We start from the raw sequence: 26,839 nt of genomic DNA on the forward strand, positions 1-26,839 counted from the left end.
AATATAAATGTTAAATTTACAATTAAAATATCAAGAAATTATCATTAAAACTTAAAGATTCTTCATCAATAACAATGTTCATCTTAATCTGTCACATTGTAATACTGGTCTATAACTGTTTCTTTACAATATAGATCAGTGTACTTCCAAGTACAATTTTTAATTAACATTATTTAAAAAATGTTATTTGCAAAATTTTTACTATGAAATCCTGACACATTATAATTTCAGAAAAAAAAGGAATAAATAAAAACTAACTATAAATATTAAATCACAGTTTTAATGAATAGTTATACAATATATATGACTACAAATTTACCTACAATTAAAACATTCCTGATTGGGCTGTACAAAACAGCAAACTTTAAAAAAGAGAATATTTCATTATACTTTTAATTAAAAATATTACAGCCTTTCAGTAACAACACTCTTTTGATCCTCATTTATTTCAGTGTCTTTACCAGGTTCTTTTTTCTTTTTTAAATCTCGCTTCATCGCATAAGCATCTTCACCATCAGCATAATACTTTGGCTCAATTTCAGAAATAACAAATTTTAATGTATTCGTATATAAATTTAACGCAGCTCGATTACTTTTACGAACATGTAATGATACATATTTAGCTTGAAAACACTCAACCATAGCTGCAGCTGCTTGATCCATTAATTTTTGCGCTAAACCTAATCTCCTGTGACTCCGTTTAACGGCAAGAGAAGTTATATGTCCGTGTGGATTATCTTCACTATCTTCTTCCATTTTGGCAAGAACATAACCAACAATTTGACCTTTTTCATCTTCTGCGACATAACTTAGTTGTGGCCATGATAAGCCATGATAAAAGTAATATTTCATTTGATAATTTTCAGGTAAACACAGCAAATTGCAATGCTGCATATTCATTAAATCTTCAGGTCTTGCACACCGTATATTCATTTTTAATATCACTAAGTACTTCCACAGGAAAATAAAAAATTAAAATATATAAATCCAAAGTATTTTTATAATTCACAACACACCAAAATTATTCTTTCCTTGTCTTCTTTAAACGAGAACGTCCATTTTTAAGATCATTCACTGAAGAAGATTCAGACATTCCCCCTAATAACTCTCTAACAAATCGGAAGCGTGACAGGAAACATTTCCATACAAGATACCAACCTGAAGAACAAACAAAATAAATTACTGCTGTAACTCAACAACTGTTAAAATCAGTCAAATACAGAGACAGTAAAAGGGCATTCAGATAATAAAGCCAAAAAAAGTTCCAAACTAATTATTAGTTATGATGAACAAGATATTTACTTTTCCTTCCTTTATTTTTCTAAAGGCATGCTTAGTTTACAGGTTCTAGGTATAATTTCTACATTCTTAAAGCATTGTATTTTCAACACCTCCTTTACCGTAGATTATAAAAACAGCAGTTACTTGGCAGTTTGAGGCCTAAGTGAAACTGTCACACGTTCTAATGCAGACTGTTCCTGGTCACCATTCTGTTGGTGGGTTCTAATTAACAGCACATAACATAAAAAGCTGTTAAGTACACTCAATAAACAAACAAGGGATGTAGCAGCCAATAGGCCCCAAATCAAGAAAGATGTTCTAGATACCAGCACATTTAAAAATATTGTGCAAATCAATCATCACCAGTTTCTTATTTAACAAATCTCAGGAACAGTCAACCTGAGGCTGTACATGACTACACTTCATTTACATTCACACATATCATTCTCATTCATTCTCTGAAGTAACACCTTAACTGAGAACAGAACTCAAGAGCTTTACTATAGCAGACAATTTGTGCTTTAAAGGCATTCAATTTTAATTATTTAACTTTTTTTTGTTCCTTACACTACCAAAATACTTCTCAATATTTTATTCTACTTGAATAAAAAACAAAACCTCTCTCCATTTAGGTCTGTAACGTAATTTACGTCTTGTAACATAAGGACTGTAACAGGAGAATAAAAGTGTATCAATATTTCTGCTTGAATTTTAATTAAATGTTTTTTTTTTATTCTGAATAAAAAAAAAAAAAAGAATTAATGTTGTAATCATACAGTTGATGTGAGAAGCTTCAATGATTAAAATATTTAAAAGATAAATTTTAGTGTTTTGATACAAATTAAATGTTATTTAAATGTTATCAATGACTATTTAATATTTTTCAGGTTTTAATTTACTTAAAATGACTTTATTGCTAAGGGACTGTTAATTCTCCCCACTCACAGACTAAAAATTTTGTAGATGAAAAAATATTTTTCTTTTTACATGGATGAGAAATTTAAATAAAATTCAATTACCAATCAAAATAGTTTTATTTAAATAAATCTGAAATTTGTATAAACTGAAAAGAATCTATGGATATAGGTCACATGCTGGCACTTCCATACTGAAACTTCCTTAAGTAATTTTAAATGAAACTAAATATGTATTTTTCATCATAATAGTGAAATCTTTTTACCTAATACATATATAAAATGTGTGTAAGTTATTACAAATAAGAAATATTTAACATGTTTTAATATATAATTTCTTGTTATTAATCAAATTAATTAGTTATATAGAAAAATTTTTGCCACTATGTTTAAGTTACATAAAGTTGTGATGCATTGCTAGGACATTACAAAAGACAAATTAAAATACAAATGGGAGATGTGCTTATTTTTGTTTCATACTAAATTCTATTACACCAAAAAGAAAATATAAATGTCTTCTTTGAAAGGAGCTTAAACACTGGTAAACTATAATATTTTAAAATGTGTTTATTAAAAAATAATTTAAAAAAAAATATTGTTATAAGAAAAACATGTTTACGTGAATTTTTTGAGGTTCTTATAAATGACATTAATTTTTATTTTTTTTTTTATTTAAAAGAAAATACTCTAAATATTTAAATTACTTCACCATTTCATACTACAACAAACCTCCTTCAAGATATTGAAATTATTAAAGCTACTATAGATATAAGAAAATCTAAATCATTAAAATATATATTCAATTTGTAATAAATCATAGCTTATCTTCTTCTGATATATTTTTTATTCACTACATATTAATGTAACTTTATTATACAGGTTGTGAACATATGCATATGTTGCAACACGTTATGCGTTGCAAATTTTGGTTCTGCAAATTACAAGTTAAAAAATCTGCAGTTACCCATTTTTTATGAGTTATTTCTTTTGTCATAAACAGTTTACTTAAACATCCTGGCACTTCACTGTTAGATAGAATACTTTGATTGGCTTCAGCACCAATCCTCTGTATCACTTGTACTGATAAAAATTTAGTTTCCATTGCTTATTGTTTGAAACAAAACTTCTTTAGGAGTAGCTTATTATTATGTACAAATATCTGGAAACCGGTATATACAGAGTAAAAAATTATTTTAGACTGAAGTTAAAGATTTCTATATATTTTGGGAACAATTAACACAAAAAGCACATAACACAGACAAAAATTTAAAGCCATAAATTTGGTAATTTTTTAAACAAGAATATTTACAATTCATTAATGTGATACAATAATATAAAGGTACTAAATAATTTTTTCAAATGGTAAACAAGCTACTTATAATACTGTTACAAACCATTTCAGGTTATCTGTTGTGCAATTACTGCTTCAGCAATAAATATAATATTTTACATATCAAATAGAACAGGCTGGACAAAAGAAATGATATTATTTCAGTTTACTTATCTGTAACAAAGTTATCAATTTAAAAGAGCAGGTATATTTATTATGTTTAAGTAAGTCTCATATTTAGGTATAGGATCTAAAATGTACGTATACCTTAAAAATTTGGGATATGAATCAATATCGTCATAAAACATTTACTGGTTAAAATGAAAAATTATTTGTTTATAAGGAGACCAATTTCTGAATGAAAAATGTAAATACAACACGATTATATACAATATATAATCAGCAGTTAAATGACAAGGTGGGGGAATAACTGGGATTGATAATGCTAAGTGAGGTGATCTTCATTCGTAAATTGATTTCCAAAGAAATATAGTTAAGGGTAGACATCAACTAGCAAATAGGATTGGAAGAAAGGATGGAATCTCAATGTTTACATTACTGCAATTGTAACAGATGAAGGTCACCCAAGATGTGATTGACCTACTCAGTGCTGCTCACTACTATAACAAACCTAGCTAACTTTACAATACTTATCCCTGGCCAAGAATATGTGTGCATAGCTAGTTACTTTTACTTCTACACAATTGTATATTATGAACTAATAACTGGAATATCAGATAGAATATACCCAATGCAAAATTAATATACCACCTTGTTATGACATAAATGTTACTAAACCAGTTCATGTAGGATCACAATATTTAAAATCAAAAAAATAATATCACTGAATCTTTAAATAACAATTTGCACAATTAAAGTTATGAAAATAAATGGGGTGTGTTAAAAAAGTAAAAAGAATTTTGAAATTTTGCAGGTTGTATTGGTCTGATTCTTAAGATTTTTTCTTTGTATTGGTAAACATGTCTGAAAAGTATCTATACATTTTTAGCCATATTGGATGTTAGTCTGTTGTCAGCTATCAAAAGGATAACACATGCTTTGGTACGATCGCGGATTTTTTATTAGTATAAATAATGGATCACAGAATTTGTATTAAATTTTGCTATAAGAATGAAATAAAGTGTAGCAATGTTTTAAAAATGTTAAACATTGCTTTTGGTGAGTCTGCTATGAGAAAAGCAAGGGTTTATGAGTGTTGTAAGCGTTTCCAAGAAGGTTGTGAAGATGACGAATGCCCTGGACGCTCCAGCACATCAACAACCAATGAAAATGTTGAAAAAGTGAAAGAAATGATTATGAATGATCGCCGAATCACAGAGAAGTCACCGATTATATTGGGATATCAATTGGCTCATGCCATGAAATTTTTTTTAGATGTTTTGGGTATGAAACGTGACAGCAAAATTTGTTCCAAAATTGTTGAATTTCGAACAAAAACGGTGGCGAATGGAAGTCCCTCAGGAGTCACTAAATGAAGTTAACAACGATGCAGAACTACTCAAACGTGTGATAACAGGTGATGATGAAACATGGGTTTATAGATATGATGTTGAAACTAAGGCTTCCCAGTGGAGGCATTCTGCATCACCAAGACAGAAAAAAGCTCGACAAGTACAGTCGAATGTGAAGGTTATGCTCACCGTGTTCTTCGATTTTAACAGCAGAGTGCATCATGAGTTCTTGCCACAAGGTCAAATTATCAATAAGAAGTATTACGTAAAAGTTCAACACCATTTATGTGAAGCAATTCTAAAAAACACCTGGATTTGTGGTGAAACAATTCATGGCTTTTGCACCACGATAATGCGCCTGTTCACACTTCATTGCTTGTTCATCAATTTTTAACCAAAACCAACACTGTAATGATACCCCAGCCGCCATATTCGCCAGAGGCCAAAATGGCCCCATGTGACTTTTTTCTATTCCCAAAAATAAAGAGAATCTAAAAGGGCTGTTGCTTTACAAGCACAGATGAGATTAAAAGCAAATCACAGAAAGAGCTAAACACTATTCCAAAGATAGAGTTCCAGAAGTGTTTTGGGAATTGGAAAGCACTGACATAAGTGTATAATATCTAATGGGGGCTATTTTGAAGGGGATAACATTAATGTAGACGAATAAATAAAATTCTTTCCAAAATAAAAAAAATTTCGTTACTTTTTGAACACACCTCGTACTTCATAATGACATTAAAACAGCCAACATTTTTTTGAGCAGAAGTACTTTTTGAAACATTATACACATTAAGATTTATTAAAAAATATAGCAGGAGTTTAGAAAGTTGCAAGTAATACTTCAATATTATCAGTCTAATCTGAGGTGCACTCCATTCATTTTAGCTACAAGACTAACAAACTCTTTGTAGTCTTGTTAAAATGAATGAACCAAAGTTTGAATTATTACATCTTAATAAACATATAACAGACACTAAATTTATTTTAAGACTTTTTCCTAGGAGTTTGTTAAAAGTTGTGGTAACTCAATATCTTACAGCCATCAGATTCTGTTTTTCCCTCACAAAAATTAGCCTTAAATGAATGAGACTAAAAAAAACAGCAAAGAAACATTACTTTTTATTTATTTCAGTGCAGGAACAAGTTTCCCACCACCTTTTTTTTATAAGAAATGAATTTTGTAATGCATGAAACAAGTCAAGCCTGACTGAATTCAACCCCAAGATCTTCTAGATGGATGATTATATGCCTGATAAGAAAGAAATATGAAGTGGTAACAGTACAGTATTTTCAGCCACAAAATAAAGTCTCACTTTAGATCACAACAAATTAAAAAAGAAGTTAATGAACCTGACTGCATGTTCAAGAGATTGAGAAGAATCAAAACGGAAACTTTCAATGTAGTCAGTTTTGCTCATTTATTGAGATGAGGTGTTTCAACAAACTAATTAAGTAAAATATATCTATCGAAATGAAAATCAATTGCATTTAGGATCAACTCAATTCTTTATCAAAATTTTGATAACCATTTTGCAAGTAATTATGTGTTAAATGTCTAAGAATCAAAGACATGTGTTAATGCAAAGACCTGCAGTGTATAGTATGGTGTTCTATCGACTGTGTTACTGAGGAGACAAAATCAATTTCAAAAATGATACTGAATTGCAACAAAATAGAGATGAAGATTTTTAATTAAAATTTTATCCTAAGTGACAGCCAATTATTTATGTGAAATGACATTTAATTAAAGAAAAATTAGCCTTTGTACACAGACTACAACTTATATATTAAAGACGACACAATCTGAATTATCTTAATACAGACTAAATAAATAATTCTTAAAATTTCAACAATTAATTTTTGCATCAAAATATTAAAAAAAAAAACCTGTCTGATGGAAAAATAATGTTAAGTATTTCTATTAAATTAATTCATCTATAAGGAAGTTAAGAAAATTGATCTTTTCAATATAAAATATTTACATTATTCAAAATATGTAGATAAAAATAACTTAAATAAAAACAGCAAACATTTCCATAATAATCAAAACAAAAGCAATGCAGATAGAAACATTTGAATGAAACAAGTTTCAGACTCCAATACAACTTACACTAGTTTCTTTTCTCTTTTTAAATGAAGACAAAAACAAAAGTTCATTTTAAAATAATATGCAAAATATAACAAAAGAAGACATTAAAACAACTGTACATATAGTAAAACCCCTATGTTAAGACCGAACTGAAAGTCTATGGTTTGTATTATATGAAAGTACTTGGTCAACAACCCTAAAAAAAAAAAAAGTTGATGAAAGAAGCTAGTTTATAATACATTTAATTGTCAAATAAAAAATGCATTAAAATGTGCATCTTTGGTCATTTAATGTTTTCCTCAGCTAGTTTCATAAGGTCCAACAGTAAACTCCAAGTAGCAGTCTCATACCTAAAAATATGTTGTTTTGACGTAGGCGTATTTGTTAAATTTAATTTTTTTAATATATAAAGTTTTCAAATAACTGATGAGCAGTTATCTAAGAGATAACTGTGTAAGCATTAAATAAATAAACATTAAACATGTTTAGCAACCATACTGAACATTAGTTTTTAACAAAAACCTGGTGGCCATTTTGGCTAGACCATTGCACCCTGAAGATTTTTATATTAACAGTTTTGTTTTTCAACAGCCTTTAAATTGATATGTGACAACCCTACCTTTTCTGTTTAAAATTTTTGAACTGACAACTTTTCCTGTGCTTGGGGTATAGTGATGGTATCGTACTGAAAAATATATTGTTTTAATATATATATATATATATATATATACATTTTTTAAACTGACTGGACAATAACTGAGGCCTCAAGGCTATAAAAAATGTTTGAAAAATAGTAAATAATAAACTAATCAGAGATAAAGCAAATTTATTCTACTTCATACATACATATTTATTTTTCTGTGGTCACCATTTAATATAATACATTTTTCAAAATTGTGCATCAATCACCCACAGTGCCTGAAATTTGAAAGTGTTGACATTTTCAGTATCTCCATTAACTTTGGAAATTACCAGAAATCTGATGGTGCCAATTCAATGAATCTAAAACAAAATTCAAAGCAGTTCCCAAAGCAATCAGACTTATTCATGATTTTTGGGGACAAAAATAGTCTCTCATTTTCATACAATATCTGTCAAAAAGAGCAGTAAATTATAATTTGCCAAGATACCGAGCAATCTTATGAGCTCTACAGAAACATAAATCAAAGAGTAAGACCACTAAGGACAATGCTTTGTTTACACCATAATATTAATTAAGATTACATTGCACTATTGTACATTAAATTTTTTTTAAAGTACTGAAAAATTAATACTTTTCATCAAATACTGAAGTTCAGGCTGTTGAATGTAAGTGAATCAAGAGTAAACAATAAAATTTCTTAGAGAAATTTAAAGATGGATACATATAAGAAAAATAAACATGTGTGTAATTATAAATAAATTAAATTAAAACTATTTTGAAATGAGTTTCATTATTTCTTCTCACCTAATAAATTTATTGGATTGGAGACATTAATTCTATCAATCAACTTGTAGAGTATATTTCTCTTTCTCACTGAATTTATAAAAAAAAAATTACCAATCAATTTATAAAATAAATTCAATTTGATTTAGTGGAATTTTTGTAATAAAGAGCTTTTCATAGCATATAAGATACTACTGATTCCATTATAAGTTAAGTGATCTTTTAAGAGGATGGACGGTATGCAAAGAAAAATTGGGCATGCTCATGTATTTAAAAAAAATACTAACTTTTAAAAACACAGTTGTCTATTGTTAACATACAGTTTAACCTATATTTTTTTACTTAAAGTGCAAATTCCACCACTACAATAAACTTAATCATTTTATAACAAAAATCTGTAAATCCTGTCATATTTTAACTAAATAATTCATTCCAATTTTTTAAAGAAAAATTTCTTAGAAAAATGTAATTTCTTTTTTTACTAATCAAATTTTGATAAAAAAAATAGAATTAAAAATAATTTAGATATATTATTTTATGATATTCTTTACTTAACCCATAAAGCGTACTTAATTTGGTAACATCAAATTATAATTATTTTTCCAGAAAATAATTTGTTACATCTTTGTAATAGCAGTCCCTCCATAAACTTGTGGTTAATGCCCTCTTTATAGAATTTGTATTTTGGATTGTGAACATATGCAGCTTTCTCTCATCACACACAGAAGAAATTAGCATGGTTCTGATTTAATTCATGATGCTGCATCATGACAATGCACCTTGTCACACTGCACTCTCAATTAATGAGTTTTTGGCAAAGAAAAATATTCCTGTAGTTCTTCAACCACCTTATTCACCTGACTTGAGTCCCTGCGACTTTTTCCTGTTCCCGACTTTAAAAACAACTGAAAGGACACCATTCTGAAATGGATATTCCAGATTCTGAGTTCCAACACTGCTATGAAGAGTGGGAAAACTGTTTGAAGTGTTACGTGGCTTCCCAAGGTAACTATTTCAAAGGTGATAAGAGTCCATGTATAATTGAATTGTAAATTAAACGTTTTTCTGAACCAGTCTCATTACTTTACTTAGACCTTGTGTGTGTGTGTGTGTGTGTGTGTGTGTGTGTGTGTGTGTGTGTATATATAATGCCATAAAAGTTAATGTTCAAATATTATATAAACAAAATAAAGTATAAAAGTTTGGTATTAAAGAGACTAAAAAATATGAATATTGAAGATTATGAAGTGATTAAAAAAATCACTGCAAAGAATCATGCACAAAGATCACTTATCAATGATATTTATAACATTTTCAAATAATTTCTTTTGTGTAATAATTTTATATCTCTTTTAAATCATATTTTTGAAGGAAGCAAGAGCTGAAGTTAAGTCCTCACAGGCTGATTTACCACCACAAAAAATTTAAATAAGGAGTGAGAAATCAAGGTGACAAATAACAAATTTTTGACAGTGGTTATGAATTGGAAAAATTTTAAGTTTAAAAACATTTTGGTATATCTAACCTAATTAAGAGCAATATTAATCCTATTCTTGTGATTTTGTCTCCTGCACAAATGACGTTATGAGTGGGTGTTTTTCCTAAATTGCTGAGTTTTGGTAAAATTGTTCCAAATTTATAAAGAGGGTGATAAAAAGACATCAATAAACTACTAACCAATCTCTTGTATATCTTACTGTCCAAACTAAGGCGATTGAAAATTACTTTAAGAAAAACTTTTGAATAAAATAATTTCTTCAGTCTTGGTCATCAGTTATGACAAGTAGATCAACAGGTGGTGTGAATTAACTAGTTAAACTACAGTCTATGCAGATGGGGCTTTTTCTAGGTTATGCAATATCATCTCAGCTAGGCCTTTTATAATGTAAAAAATACTATGGTACAGGGTACAAATGCCTTGAAGACCCTACCTTGGTAACAAGCCACAAATTATTGTGGTTGAAGGCACACAATCTAATCATATCAGCATAAAGGTTGGTATGCCTGTCTGTACTTGGATTGATATAGTTTTTAATAATGATTAGTGATGAAACTATTGCAGTCTCTCAAAAGCCTTAGTATATGCTGATAATTCTAATACTTAATAGTAAATAGTTTTGTGCACTTTTCAGGATTAAACAATTTTTTTTAGTGTTTCAAGCCAATGATTTTGATAAAAGGCCATATGTACTTTATTTCTTTCTTTCTTTTTCCTGTTTAGCCTCCGGTAACTACAGTTTAGATAATTCTTCAGAGGATGATATGTATGAGTGTAAATGAAGTGTAATCTTGTACATTCTCAGTTCGACCATTCCTGAGATGTGTGGTTAATTGAAACCCAACCACCAAAGAACACCGGTATCCACGATCTAGTACTCAAATCCCTGTAAAAATAACTGGCTTTACTAGGACTTGAACGCTGTAACTCTCGACTTCCAAATCAGCTGATTTGGGAAGACACGTTAACCACTAGACCAACCCGGTGGGTATGTACTTTATTTCTAACAGCATTTAACTAAACATTGGTGATAATGTTAGTGATGTAAAATTGCTTGATACCTATACTGATATACAACCATGCTGGAGCAACATATTATTTGTATCAAAGGCTTTCATGAATATATTTTGATTGTGCAAATTGAAAGATCTGTGAAAGATCTTAGTTTGTTAAAGTGGCTTTTTTTCTATTAGTACTAGCATCTGAAGAAAAAAAGATGGAAATAAGTGATTTTCTGACTGCAAAAAAAGTTCCCATAATGATTGCTGTTTCCACTCCTTATGGTCATTGTAAGCCATTGCTCATAAAAATATACGCAGTATTATAAAAAACAAATAATGACAGTTGTTAACTCTGTACATTTATAATTAGTTAAGATTACCTCCTGAACTTCTTTTACAAAATAAAATACTTCTTTATTTCTTAACAAAAATATTAATAAAAAAGAGATACTAAGTCTTCAGTGCATTACTACAGATTAAGCGACACTGTGAAATATGGAAGCCATTTTTTAAGTTTTCGCAAATTACCACTAGATAGTACTATTGAAACCCACCAGGTTGGTCTAGTAGTGAATGCGTCTTCTCAAATCAGCTGATTTGGAAGTCGAAAGTTCCAGCGTCCAAGTCCTAGCAAAGTCAGTTATTTTTACACAATTTGAATACTAGATCGTAGATTCAGTGTTCTTTGGTGGTTAGGTTTCAATTAACCACACATCTCAGGAATGTGCTGAACTGAGACTATACAAGACTACACTTCATTTACACTCATACATATCATCCTCTGAAAGTATTATCTGAAAGGTAATTACCGGAGGCTAAACAGGAAAAAGAAGATGGTACTAAAATTATTTTGTCTTTCATTGTTTTTTGTAAAAACTTAAAAAGGCAATCCTCGTATCATAGTATGTTGTAGTTTAAGCTTTTTAATAAATTATGTGTCCAAAATTGTTTGTGTTTAAAGATTTTTAATTATGAGATTATGGATGAAAAAAGTGAGTAAATGTTAATGGAAGTTCTATCCTAAAGATTACTAAATGAAAATGTTACTAGTACTGATTTTATCTTACAAAAAAACTTTTCAAATATTTTTGGGGAAAAGATCATAAAACCTACTTGAAAAACTTTCTGCACCTCAGTTGACAGGGCTTCAGACCTTGGTCTCATGCACATCCAGTACAATAAAGCTTATTTTCCAATATGATGGAGGTATGTTAAGAAATAAATTTCAAAAACATTACACCTTTTTACAATGGAAAAGAGGCTTTTTCATTAAATATTTTTCAAATTTTCAAGCTAATTTTGAAATACTAACATGCATGCAAAGGGCTCAACAGAATAAAACACTGTTTGAAACATCTCAATAAAACCCTGTCATCACATCATATTAACCTAATTATAAAAGGAAGTTTTACAAATAAAGTGTATAATGTGACATAGGGGGATACATATCACATGCTTACTCAGTACGATTTCCAAATTGCTCTCTTATGTAGAATTGTGGGCAATAAAAGCATTATTTGAAAAGACTATGAATAACTATTTGACAGACCCAATCTGATGTTACCATATTGTGGAGGGAATCTTCTCATTTAATCTGATACAAAAAAAGCTTAAATTTGAATATAACTTTATTCCTATTTTTTCCTAGAGTTAATTTTTTCAAATTGATTTTATGTATATACTTTTTTGTGCAAGCACACACATGAATAAAATTTAAAAAATAATAAATATAGATTAATTGAAAAAAAATTATATTTACATTGTAAAGCTTTCTTATTTGGAGTAATATACTTTTGTTGGAATGCTGAAAGGCATTCAACATCAATAACATCAGAATTCAAACGTTGATTTCTGAGCATAACTGTTAAGAACTTATTTATTTAAAACTTAATAATGCATCATTTGTTATCATCAAATACATAATAAAAATTGGTACTTACATATTAACTCCACCGCGGCTACAGCTGCTGTTTAGGTTATGTTGACTAGGTTAGGTTAACTAAATATAACCTACGCTTGCTTCGCTCGCTAACCTCTTATAATTAACATTAAATATGCATAATATATATAACTTATTAATAATATAACCTTAATGTTATAGCACCGAAATCCGATTGACTACTTAAAGCTGTAGCTGCAGTGGCGTTAATACGTAAGAGGTTAGCGAGCGTAGGTTATATTTAGTTAGGTTATTTTGATATACGTACGATTTGTCAGTACACGAAGTCAACATAACCTAAACAGCAGCTGTAGCTGCGGTGGCGTTAATATGTAAGTACCTAAAAATTTCTGGAAAAATAAGTATACATAACAGAAAAATACTGGCAACAGTAAGAATATGATACCCTTGAGTTTGAGTAACTGCAGTCCATCATGACTATAGACTATTTTAGATTTTTATTCAGTCTACGTACAAGATCAATTTGTGAAAAACAGGAATAAGAATAAAACAAAAATATCATTATATGTCTGCTATTATGCATTTCAAACAGAATAAGTTATTTTTGTCAAAACCAAGTAAATGATTGTATGTGATGTTTTCATTAAAAGATTAAAAAAAAAGTAATTTATTACTATGGATGAAGTGATGAAATTCCAATAACCAGATTAAGAATGCGATTGTACTTGTACAAATACCATCCACAAATTTAAGACATCAGCATATAATGCTCACATTTAGCAACCTCTCACTATTTTCCAACACATAAGAAAAGGTTTTGTTATATACATACAAAATAAATTTTTAAAACTATTATTTGTTTTTAATTTAAATAGAACCCAACCAAGCATGGTGATAAAAAAGTAACATAGTTAAAATAAAAAAATGTATAACAAATATTATATTACATAAGCCAGCAGATACAAGGCAGGTTACATATACTGATATTTAAAATGAATTGAAGAGCAGATATGAATAAGTTATTAGATATAAGCTAAAGTTTAAAAGACAATAGCAGTATGGGAGTAAAACATGGGAACAAAGTAGATAATTTGGCATTATTTCATAAGAATTTAATTTTTACCTTGCCAGAATTCTGTAGAAAGGAAATTTTCCACTTTTATTAATACCTTGACATTAACACATGACTGGTAAAAAATTAAAAAAAAAAAATTGGATTAGATAAAACTATGGGCACTTCCTAATAAACTCAGTAATACTACTAAATACTTCTGTATTATGTATTCACATTTGTTAAAAAAAAAAAGAAAGTACAATTTAATTGGAACACATTGATATTTTAAGAATTTTGTTTGAATTCAATTTTTAGGTATTACTTTTACATAAAGTGAAAGTGCAAATAAATGTAGGTGCTGTTCTTTCATCAACAGATATTTGAAAGAATATGTATTAGTTATGGACAGGGAGTTGTACATTTTTTTAAACCTTTTGAATTGGCTAACAAGCAAAAAATTCATTAGCTTTCTTTGGTGAATCAAGTAAAAATAAGCAATGACTGCTGCAAAACACTGCAATTTATTCAAAATAGCTTATATTTAAATTCTTTACAAATTTCATGTAACTTAGTTCCTAAGAATACCACCCACAAATTTATACACATTCACATATAACATTAGGCGACCTCTCAGTATGAGCAAACAAATAAGAAAAGAAGATTTTGTTGACCATATAAAATTGTTCAATTATTATTTTCATTTTTAATTTAAACAGAACCAAGCACATCATGATTAAAAAGAGGCTGAAATAACATCAGTGTGGTAAATAAATGTGGAGGTTTCATTTCTATGTTGAGTACTGTTTACCTTTCTTAGCTTCATTCTTTTATTATATGTTGACGTTTTGACAATGGAGTAATTCCAAAACGCATAATATATAACAAAAGAATGAAGCTAAGAAAGGTTAACAGTATTCAACATAGAAATAAATCATAGTGTTCTTGGCAGAAAATATAATAATAATAATAATTTTAATAAAACTCTTTCATTTTATCATTAGTTAGGTTCTGTTCACTTGTTTCTACCAAAACTAACTGCAATTTTTCAAGAAGATGCCCGGAGCCATCTGTAGTTAGTTTTTTTTACATGGCTCCAGTGAAAGGAGAAAATAAACAAATAGTACACATTTTTTTATTCTTAAATATATATCTTGTACTGTAACATTATTAAAATAATACAATGATTCTGTAATAATAAAGTACAGTAATTTACTGTGTAACTTAACAAGAACCTAATATGTATTTCTGCATTAAAATAATACAATGATATTGTAATAATAAAATAAAGTACAGTATTTTGTGAGTACAGTAATTTATGTGTATCATTTGTTGTATAAATTAACAAGAACCTAACCTTTAATTCTGCATTAAATGTGTCTCAATTTATGCGATTTCATTATACATGGAAATTTTCCAGAACGCAACACCTGTGTAAATTTGAAGGTGCACTGTATAAATTTATATAAATAAATATATTTATATTTAAAAGTATAAATATAATCGACCCATGCTCACTAGTCAAGGTTAGCGAGCAAAGCAAGTGTTGGTTAAGTTTGGTAAGATAATTATTTATTTTCTTCTTTCAATGGCACCATCCATCAACTAACTACGACAACTGACTAATTACAATTCGGCTGGCTACACGCATCTTCTTGAAAAGTACCCATAATTTATATAAACATTTAAAAAGAAATTTACTCTTTTTGAAGAAACCAGTACTTAAGAATAAATTTTTTCATTACATGAAAAATGTAATGAAAAAATTTAAGTAATGTAGTGAACATCATTACTTGCGAGAAAGAAAAATCTGTCTGGTGGCTCTTACACCACAGGTACTTTATGTGCAGCATCACAGTCATAAGTCTTGGCAGATACAATATTCCTGCTTACAATATTCAGACTAGTTTGTTTTACTTATATCTGCAATCTTACACTAAGTAGCCGATTTTATAAGCATAATATATTGCTAACAAAGGTCTTGATGCTTTTTTTTTATCTATGCAGTAGAATCTAGTGAAAAATTCTTTATACTTAATTCACAAAGTGAAGCAAGCATGAAATGCACAAAAAATAATGAGCATTAATAAACATGTATAAATATGTCAGACAATAATTCTAAAACACATGGTATTGTACAGTAAAAAATAAAGACTTCCAATAACAAAATAAAAATGTTAATATTGTTCGGGATAAGGCAGAAAGGGCACTAAAATTGAAATGCACAGAGTCAAATCAATAGACTTTGCAATCATTAGAAGTGTAAAATTCTATCAACAGGTGTAATTTATATATGAAGAATTTAAAACAAAAGTCGTGTAAAGCTTTGTGCACAATTAGGATCTCCAGTTTATCTCAAGAAAAATTTAGATACATATATAGGGCAAACAATTATACACAACTTTATTTTAGATTAGACTAAATAGTCTACAGATACTAAAGACACCCTTATTAATATCTAACTCTACGTCTATTACATCGTGCAAAGAATTATATAATACGCGAAAAATTCACAACAAATATCCAACCAACAAAAAAGTCAGCTCAACAAAAGCTGAAAACTTACCAAGAGCAACTAACACGATTAAACATATCAATGAGCAAGCAACCGAAAATACTGCTAAAACTGCTTCCATTATACATTGAAAATTAATTAATAGGCATTACGCAGCTTATGAACACAAGAGATAACAGATTGAAGTTTGCTAAAATATACAGGAAATTAATGCAGAAAACTAACCAACTTAATATAACAGGTTTGTACAAAACTAAACTACATACAACTACGTACAATTTGTAAACCGTAAGCCGTTTACAACACACTAACGAGAGCTAAGAGCTATCGTTAACTTTTCTATTAAATATAAACCACCATTTTGGAATTTATGACAAATGACGAATCACGTCATTGAAAAGCCTTTGTGATTAAATTGTTTATTTTACCTTCATACGCAATACGTACCTTTGTAACCTTTTTTCCAGTTCAAAACCAATTTTATAAAAAAACGATTTGGGATATTAAACTATCTATGGAAATAATTAAGGTTAAAACACACAGAAACGAACCTTAATTCATCACGGCTAGTTTTATTTCGTTTCCTGGAAAACGGCTGTCTTCAAGGTAGATTTAAAAACACCATATCCACGTGCTTAAAAACTCTGCGCAATATAATACACTCTATGTATAAAACGTATTTTAGGCACGCATGTGTACCTTTTAATAGTTAAATATATGTACTATAGTCTAATCTTAAGAAGAAATTTAGAATTACCAAAGGTCTAAAATATTTTATTTAACGATTATAAAGGTATTTTTCTACAATGGAAACTTACCGATGATAAACTAAATTAAAAAAGATACTAATTTAACAAGTATAAATTTGAAAACTGATACTTTATCCAAGGCTAATGTGTACTGATCATTTTCTTCATACTTTCAAAAACATTCCACAATAACACGGAACAAATCTACTATTCACTCGGAGCAGACTCGTACTCCGTAGCTCAGCAAAATAGGAATTGCAATTATGATACTATGTGTAATTAATATACTTCAACGTACGGTTAGTTACATGGAAAAAAATTATATAATGCAAGATAAATTCTATATACACACCTGAGAATTACAAAAATGTTGAGAGTGATGCATAATCGTGCAGAATGCACAAAAAGTAAAAATGTTACGTGAACGAGATACGTACTGTAACTAAAATAAAATAGATTTTACCTTTTGGTTAATCACGAATCGTGTTTGACGTTTTTTTTAAAATAAATTGAAAACTGATCATCATTTATTCTTAAATTGTTTACTATATCAACCATCTTTAATTTACTATTTTGTTTTCTCATACTTTTTTATACCCTTCATTTACTTCTGATATCAATTGTATGTGCCGTGTAATAGAGGTGTATTTATTTGTGCTGGTGTACCCTGATGTAATAGAGAGCTAATAACTGGGCATTCTTATAACTTTATAAGAATGCCCAGCAAGAGAGTTATAATAGTTTCTTGGGACCTATTCCAGAAGTAGTAAGGATTAATAATTATTACCGAGCCCCACTTTATAAATTATAATTTTCATAAAACAGTTACTTGTAATTATTACTTGATGCTTTTCAAGTTACAAGACCATAAAAAAAATACAAGAATTTCACAAAAATATTAATGTACTAAACCAATTTATACAAGTGAATAGAATTTGAAAGAGTTTTATTTATTTATTTTTATAGATTTTAATGACAGTAGTGATAGTGACAATGAACCAGAAGTAATAAAGTAAATAAAAGCTGCATACATTTTTATTTCAATTCATACTAATTTTAATGAATGATTTGAGCTCAAATAACAGGTTTGACCTCAGTACCCCAGAATTCAAGGTCATGCTTTGGAGTCAAAGCAGCAAATTCTAATATTATTATATTGGCTTAGAAATGGAAGCCAGTATTACAGTCTTACAGATATGCATGTGATTGCTAATCGAATGAACAAGTCCAAAGATGCTGGCAAATCTAAGAAATCACCTCACCTCTGTGGTCACAAGAAGAAAAATTTTGCAAATTACATTTTAATGAAAATACAACGTGGGATGTAAACAGATGTTTTGTTGTAAGACTATCCTTTCATCAAGATCCATCTTCTTTAGGTGAACCTAAATCAACAGCAATGTCCAGGTTACAATTTCTTGAAAGAAAACTGAATCACAATGCTGGCCTAAATTAAGATTACCATCAGTTCAAGAGTTATCGGTTTAGGTTATCAAAAGTAATTAAGAATGTCATCAGTGAAGGAATACAAAACTAGATCATATGCTGAAACCCACCGGGTTGGTCTAGTGGTTAACGCGTCTTCCCAAATCAGCTGATTTGGAAGTCGAGAGTTACAGCGTTCAAGTCCTAGTAAAGCCAGATATTTTTACATGGATTTGAATACTAGATCGTGGATACCGGTGTTCTTTGGTGGTTGGGTTTCAATTAACCACACATCTCAGGTACGGTCGAACTGAGAATGTTCAAGACTATACTTCATTTACACTCATACATATCATCCTCATTCATCCTCTGAAGAATTATCTAAACGGTAGTTACTGGAGGCTAAACAGGAAAAAGAAAGAAAGGTCATATGCTGAACCATCTAAGGAAAATCAGACCATATATTACTTATCTCACCATGCGGTGTTTAAGAAAGCAACAAAAACTGTGAACTGGAAGCTGTGTGTCTTCAACAAAGACATGTGTTGTCTTCGATGCTTCTTGTAAGTCAAGCAGTAACATATCATTGACAAAGTTGTCAACAACTTGACAAAGATTCACATGTTTAGCATACAAGCTCCATCTTACAATTCCAGCAACATTTTGGTCGTCTCTTGCCGTAAGCGGGTTGGTCATACCAAAAATTATTTCAGACAAATTTTTAGGTAATATTTAGAGGACTTACGACCACTTTAAACCGATTCAATACTGTCCCTATCAAAGGAGGTTGAATTTTTTTGTCTTCGAAACCCCATTTTTTCCAACCCTTGAGCCAATGGTTGGCAATATCAAAAAACTTTACTTAGATAAGTTTTAGTCCCTTATACAAAGAATAGTAGGAACTTTAAAACGAATTCGATATTTTACTTAATAAGAAAGTTATAGTAATATTTTTTTTTTTTCGAAAAAGCCGCCCTCCATTTCCACTCCCATGGTCCAATTTTGCCCATTAACGAACTCGACTGAGATTTTGGATCGTTATATTTTATGTATCAATTTTAAAGTGATTGGCGCAAAATTACGGCAGTTGTGTTCAAAAGAAAGTAAAATATTTATACCAGTATATATAAATTTTTGAACTGACGGTGGTTTTGGGGTCTGGGGGATGTGAAACGCGAAGATATATCGAAATTTTCCGAAAGTCGAATCATTGTACTCATGACAGTAGGTCGTAGGTTTTTATAAAATCTACCTAAAAAGCACGCTGTCATCAACGTTAAAAACGATAACGATAGTTACTCCATTAAATGGGCTATCTTATTAAAACATGTTAAAGATCATCCTCAACAGTTGAGGAAATATTACAACGTACTACTCAATAAATATGACTTCAGCATGCTACAGTTTCCGTTTGACGTCGGCCAAATCGATAAATTTAAAGAAGCCAACGACGTTTCTGTGAACACATACTTCTGAAGGCGAACAACCAGGTCAAATGGTTAAAAACCTGCGATGTTGAAAAATTTAACCATTTCGATCTTTGGTATATAAAAAATGAAACCCCCCTCCACAGTCACTGTTACATATCCAACTTTTCGCGTTTGATTAGATCGCAGTTAACGCAGCACCGATGCGAAATTATTGTTTGCAAGCGTTGTTTTAAGTTCTACCAAAGAGATGGTGAATGCGAGAGAAAAATTAAAGATCATTTACGTCGCTATATTGACAATGAACCGGCCCACTCTATCATGTCAAAATATGAAAAAAAATATGTCAAAATACAGCCAACCCCGCCTGTGTTAAAGTTCAAAAACTATCTGAACATAGACCCGGTTCTGATTGTTGGGTATGCAGATTTCGAGAGTACACTAAAAAATCGCGTATCACATACCTCGAGCAATATCACGAACCCATGAGCTATGGGTTATACTTTTTCATGATTCCGTCCACGATGATATCAAACGCGTTCTTCCTCAAGAGCCGTTTTGTACAGAGGACCTGATGCTTTAATTTACTAAAAGAGTTGCATCAATAGCGAATAAAGTGGCTAGCGCGATGAAAACATTGTAAGAAGAAACAAAATTGTCCGTGCAAGAATGGATAAACAACTTTCGAATGCGTAAAAGCGATCGGAATATGTATACGACTCCAGAACAGGAAATAGTTTTTGAAACAGCAAATTGCTGTTAAATTGCAGTTTACTTTCACATTACTTATATTCTAGTTATTATTTGACTGGAATAGATCAGAGGAAAGGAAAGAACATGTAGGAAGTATGAAGATTGGCACTGGATCTCAAATAGTTCAAGTTATGGTTGAAAGACCCCTATGCTTAATGGCAGAAAAAGAAAGAAACACATATATAAATAAAAAATAAAGTCTAATTGTGAAAAATCTATTATTCACAACTGAGGTTGTATAAACTTTGGAATTTTATTTTGTGATTCCAAAAATGCTTAATTACTATGGTTGAAAAGATTTTAAACTTTTGTAATAACTAACCTTGAAATCCTTCAGTTTACTCTACAAAAAAATTAGGTACGGTTATTTGATATTTCCTTTTTTTTGAAATGTGTTCTATCTTCAGAAAAAATAAAACTACCATATAGAAAAGAGGTTCAGCCCCTTGTTTCTTATATACCCAACCATCTAAACTGACAAAAAAAATTGATGTTGCAAATATTCTATATGTTCTTAGAACTATGTAGGGATACTACAGCTTTAAAATAATAATTATGAATTGTTTCCTAACAAAAATGGGTACGCAATATGTTGCTTTACATTATCTGTTCTAGTCGGTTTTGTGGCTAAGACCCATATAAGAAGCCAAGGTATAAAAAGCACTAGTCAGAGTTGCAATTTCTGAGGGTAGTTATGTTCACAACCAATCCCAACAGATTGAAGGTGGTTCTTGTAGGGCTGAATATCATTGCATTTTGGTGGGCCTAGCATGCTGATGTGAACCATATATGAGGGACGATCAGAAACTAAGTCCCTCCATGAAACAAACACATATTTATAAGACAATTTTTTTTTTTATTGAACAAAAACTAAATATTTTTATCTAATTTTTGACATAGTCATCAAGTTTTTCTAACACTTTTCATACCTTGTGACAAGTTTTTCAATTCCACTCTCATAAAAATTTTGTCTAATTTCCTTCAACCATTTAAGCACTGCTTCCTTAAGAAACGCTCCCCTCCCAGGTCTCGCTTGCGAGGACCAAACAAGTTGTAGTCCCAGGGTGCCAGATCAGGGCTATAAGGCGGATGAGACCACACTTACCACTTGCATTTTTGGAGTAACTCCTTGTCACATGAGCTGAATGAGGAATAGCGTTGTCGTGAAGGAAAACGACCCCAACGCTCAATCTTCCGGATCTTCGATCTTAAATGACTTTAGGCAATTTTTAAAAAGTCTCAGTAAGATTCGGCATTGATTGTTGCTCCTCGAGGCATAAATTCACTGTAAATAACTCCTTCAGATTCGAACATGTGGGCATGTTTTCATGTTTTTGGCTGGGGTGAATTTTTAAGTCTCCATTCATGTGATGCTCGTTTAGTCACAGGAGTGTAATGAAGCATCCAGCTCTCATCCCCTGTGATGATTTGTTTCAAAAACTGTTGACCAGTTCTGGAATAACGTTGAAGAAAAGAAAGAGCAGACGCAAAACGATGATGTTTGTGGTTGTCGGTCAACAGATGTGGTATCCATTGTGCACACATCTCACGATAATCAAGCTGATCGTGAATAATCGCAAACACACTACCATAACTGGTGTTAAGTTCACCTAAAACCTCTCTCTAATTATAATGAGCCGGTTACTCAAGATCATTTCATGCATGCGTTCCGTTTACCCGTCGTGTTTTTAGTTGAAGGACGCCCAGAACGCAGTTCGTCACTCACATTTGTTCTTCCGTTTCTGAACGTTTGGCATCATTATGTGATCATCAGGTGTGACATTGCATTTTCACCATATATCTCAACAATTTGGCGATGAATTTCACAACTGTAATTTTTTGCCCACAAAAATCGGACTACTGAGCACCCTTCTATGCTGGATGAAACCTCTAGAGAACACACCACATTAACAATGACACTACACACATACTGAATGTCATACAGAATTGCTGCGGGGAAGCGTGAAGACAACAACGCAACCAGTGCTGCCACCACAAGACATTAATATATCCCTTTCAGTTCAAGAACACGACAAGGGTGTAACTTACTTTTTGATCCATCTCTCATATTTGGTTTAGTGAAGAAGGGAATGGGAAACCATTTTTAAATTTTCATTTTTCCTAAAAAGCCTGACACAGGGTTCTTTACTCTTAGAGATGGTTGTAATTTTCGAGAGTGATTTGTGATTCATATCAGGTTGACTACAACCATCATGTCACTTAACATATACGCAGATGACAAATCACATAATCATACTCAAATAACTGAGAAGATTAAATAATTTAATTGACCTTGAATAAGTAAGGTATGAACCTTTCATCGAGTCAAAATCAGGACTGTAGTGCCAGAATTTTAGTCTATCAGCAGATGAATTTTTCAAAGCTAGATATTTTATTAAGAAAAGAAATGGTTGTAAATATAAATATAAATAATTCTTTTTTTTAGTCATTTATTAACTCAATGTGTGGTTTTTGTCTTAGGATTCCATTTTAAGTTAACAGCTCATCATTAGATGGACTGCAAATATCTTTTTTAAACTCTTCATAATATTCATGTTTTCTAACTGTAAAAATGGATAAAACAGTATAATTCTCAAGTAGTCATAACACTGCAATCACATGAGAAGTTTTCATTATGCGAATTGGTGCTGTTTCAGTAGGTAAAAAGAAATTACTATTTAATCATTATATTAGACAAAACATTGTCACTGGTGCAATTAAAAGAAATTTATTTGTCAAAAAAAAAAAATTTAGATCTATTTTTGTATTCTAATAATAAAACAATACTTCTTTATCTACAATTGTTCTCTGTCTGTCTATTATGCAAATGACTAAGGGTAGAAGTAAAAATTTCACAACCAAGTTGCAGTAATGTATATTCAAATTCGTTATTTTATTTTTATAGGGTGACCCCCCATATCAATAAACTCACAGTAAAAATATACATTTTTTACATTCACAGTTACATACAAGATAAGCTATGCTATTGCAAAAGGACATTACTTTAGTATGCTGGTAACCCGTGTGTTTAGCCTTGAATGGAATAACACTTTTTCAAATATATATATTGGATTAAAGAAAGCATTCTGAGTTTTAATGTTTTATGTTACTGATTAATGAATATGAGTGTGATAATAAAAATTTTGAATAAAAATAAAAAAAATAATTGTTAGGCATGATTTAACTTTAGCCTGGCCTAGGGAAGATAGACAAAAAAGGGATGTATCCTTAACTGAATTGTGGTGTGTAATATAATATCTGTCATATTATGATACAGGTATTTATAAACCTCTAAAATCATTTGGTTGCTATGTTCAACACTTAACATTACATTAATGGCAATTTTATGGAATTTATATACTCAAAGAATGATCAGAAATTTTAATTTGTGTGAATTTCAATTACATAAACAAATTTAGTACAATATATTTCATGTGTGATAATTTTTAAAAATAATTAAAATTTTTTTAAACAGTAAAAATGTTTTAAAACGAATCATCATCTTCATCATATTTTTCAGCACCACAAGAGCCTCCTGCAGTTTCCCTTCTAGGAGGTCTAGAATGATGAACTAAATATCTTGTAAATGAGTTAATGACTTCATGCTGGTTTGCAGTTTCTAGTAAATTTGATTGTTGTTTTGATGCAAGTGTACATGTTACCTAAATAAAAGAAAAAAAGGGATCTTTTTTAGATTAACCCTCCATTTGTAAATATATATATACATATATATACAGAGTGCATCACAAAGTTCTCCTGGGACTTTCACAATCTATTCTACTAATGGAAAAAGTTCATATAAACATATGTCCTACAATGCTACGTTTATGAGTTACAGCTAGTGAAACATTTCGCTCAGATTTTAGCTACCCCGGTGAAACGAGATTGTATTGACATTTTTAAGACGTTAGTTAAGAGAAAGAAATAGTGATGTCTTATGGTTTTTGACCTGAAAAATAGAATAAAATAGGTCCTAGAACCGTATCTGCAGTAGTTTTTGAGAAATATGAGATGAAAACCAATAAATTGGGGGAAAATTGTGTTTTTTATGTTTGACGTTGAATAACTTTATTTAACGAGTAGTAAACAAATAAAACTTGTAGAGAATTTAAATCTGAAAAATGTGTTGTAGGATAATTTGAATAAAACAAAGAAAAGTTAGAAAAATTCGATTGTTATTTAGAAAGAGTTCATTAGACCAAAGTGCATTATACGTACCAGTTTATAAAATGAGCCGGCCAATTTCAAAGTATTTCTTAGCACGCTTCTGTACTGCTTTTGTTGCTATTTTTAGTTCTTCAGGGATGTCCTTAAGTCGCTCAGACGCATCCATAATCCAGAGAATTAATTCCTCACGAGAATATATTTTTGTTTTGTATACAATTTTTCATCCATCTCAGATACAAAAATCTAAATGTGTTAGATAAGGCGATCTTCGTGGCCAGGAATGTGAACCTCCACAAACGATCCTTTTCTCATTTTTGAACATCTCTTATAAACTGGTATGTATTTATGTACTTTGGTCTAGTGCAGCATTTCTCAACCTTTCACTATTTGCAACCAAATTTTCATCGCGCCCCCTCTCATACAAAAACAATGTATGCAATAATAACAATCTATTTTGACGCTAAAGCTACTATACGACCTTAATTACAAATTACCAAGAATAAATAAATTTATTGATATTTGGCAACACCGATCCGCTGCATTAACAAAACCAGAATCGATGCCTCTCTATTGCTCTCTGTCTTACGTCTACCATATCGGACATTCTCGCGGCTTCGCAAGCAGTTCCGATTTGTCTCGAACACTCTGGAACGTCTGCGCATACGTGTTTAAATGCTGCACCTTGTTCAATACCAGCCAGTGTCAGTCGAATCGATCCTTCTATTGCTATCGAATCTATCGTGAATGTGTATGTTGTAATTTGCGTGTTAATTGCAATTCACAGCAGTAGATTTATACAGAATCATGATAAATTTTTAAGTGGGCGTAAGTGAGCATTAGACGATAGTGAAGCATCAACAAGACGAGCATGATTCCCAAAATAGAATCAAGAAAATATCCTCAAGCATACTTAAATTTTGGGTTTACCAATACTGAAGTAAATGAAGACGAAAGGTTCCTGTGTCATTTGCTCAAAACTTTTGGCAGCAGACAACATGAAACCTAATAAACTTAAAACGACATTTGGATACGCTTCATAGTAACTACATTAATAAACCCCGAGAATTCTTCAAATTAAAATGATATGAAAAGAAAACATTATTTTTAAGAAAAAGCTTTGTGAATGAAAAAGCTTTACTTGTCTCTTACAAAGTTTCATATACAATAGCCAGATGTAAAAAGCCGCACACCATTATTGAAGAGCTTATTTTGTCAAACAATTGCAATCCATATCTCTATCAAATGATAGAGATATTCGACTAATGCCCGTCGAATTGGTGATATAGCTGAAGATGTACAGCATCAGCTTTTCGGAAAGTTGCGAGATAAATTGATTTCAATTCAGCTTGATGAGGCAACAGATAGCAATAAAGATGCTCATTTTATCGCCTATGTTCGATCTTGTGATGGTATGTCAGCAGCAGTAGAACTACTTTTCTGCAAACCAATATAACTCAAAGCAACAGCACTCGCATTATTTGCTATCTTAAATAATTCTATAAAAGAGGCAAACATAAAGTAGAAAAATTGGGTCGGAATATGCACCGATAGTGCTCGTTCAATACCTGGAAGATTCCAAAATATACAAGCACTTGTGAAACAAAAATCTCCACAGTATGGACACATTGCATGATCCACAGAGAAGCTCTGACTTCTAAAGAAATGAGTCCTGGTCTAAATATTGCCTGACAACGGTTGTAACCGTACTAAATTATATAAAAATGAGATTCCTAAAATCACGAATATTTTCTGCATTTGTAAAAACATAGGTGCAGTACATTCAGTGTTACTATTTTATTGCGAGAAAAGATAGTTATCACGTGGGAAATTTTTGCAAC

General features: G+C 30.6%; 1 protein-coding gene across 9 annotated transcripts in view; it reads right to left on the reverse strand.

Moving 5' to 3' along the window:
- Window positions 1–262: 262 nt before the first annotated feature.
- Window positions 263–26,839, reverse strand: part of vnc (GNAT family N-acetyltransferase vnc) — a 38,374-nt gene continuing 11,797 nt past the window's right edge. For 2 of the 9 annotated variants that reach the window (XR_012756652.1, XR_012756651.1), the window contains exon 2: window positions 24,201–24,496. Coding sequence is in view for 7 of the 9 variants with exons in the window: in XM_075368067.1 (XP_075224182.1) it covers window positions 406–933 (528 nt within the window). In the remaining 2 variants the exon portion in view is untranslated. Of the gene's footprint in view, window positions 1,159–7,935; window positions 8,092–16,531; window positions 16,871–16,927; window positions 17,156–17,298; window positions 17,430–24,200; window positions 24,497–26,839 lie in introns of those variants that run through there. The other 7 variants (XM_075368067.1, XM_075368073.1, XM_075368072.1 and 4 more) reach the window with 7 other exon arrangements.

This window comes from Lycorma delicatula, chromosome 6 (genome assembly GCF_047948215.1).
Source record: "Lycorma delicatula isolate Av1 chromosome 6, ASM4794821v1, whole genome shotgun sequence".
Taxonomy (NCBI): domain Eukaryota; kingdom Metazoa; phylum Arthropoda; class Insecta; order Hemiptera; family Fulgoridae; genus Lycorma; species Lycorma delicatula.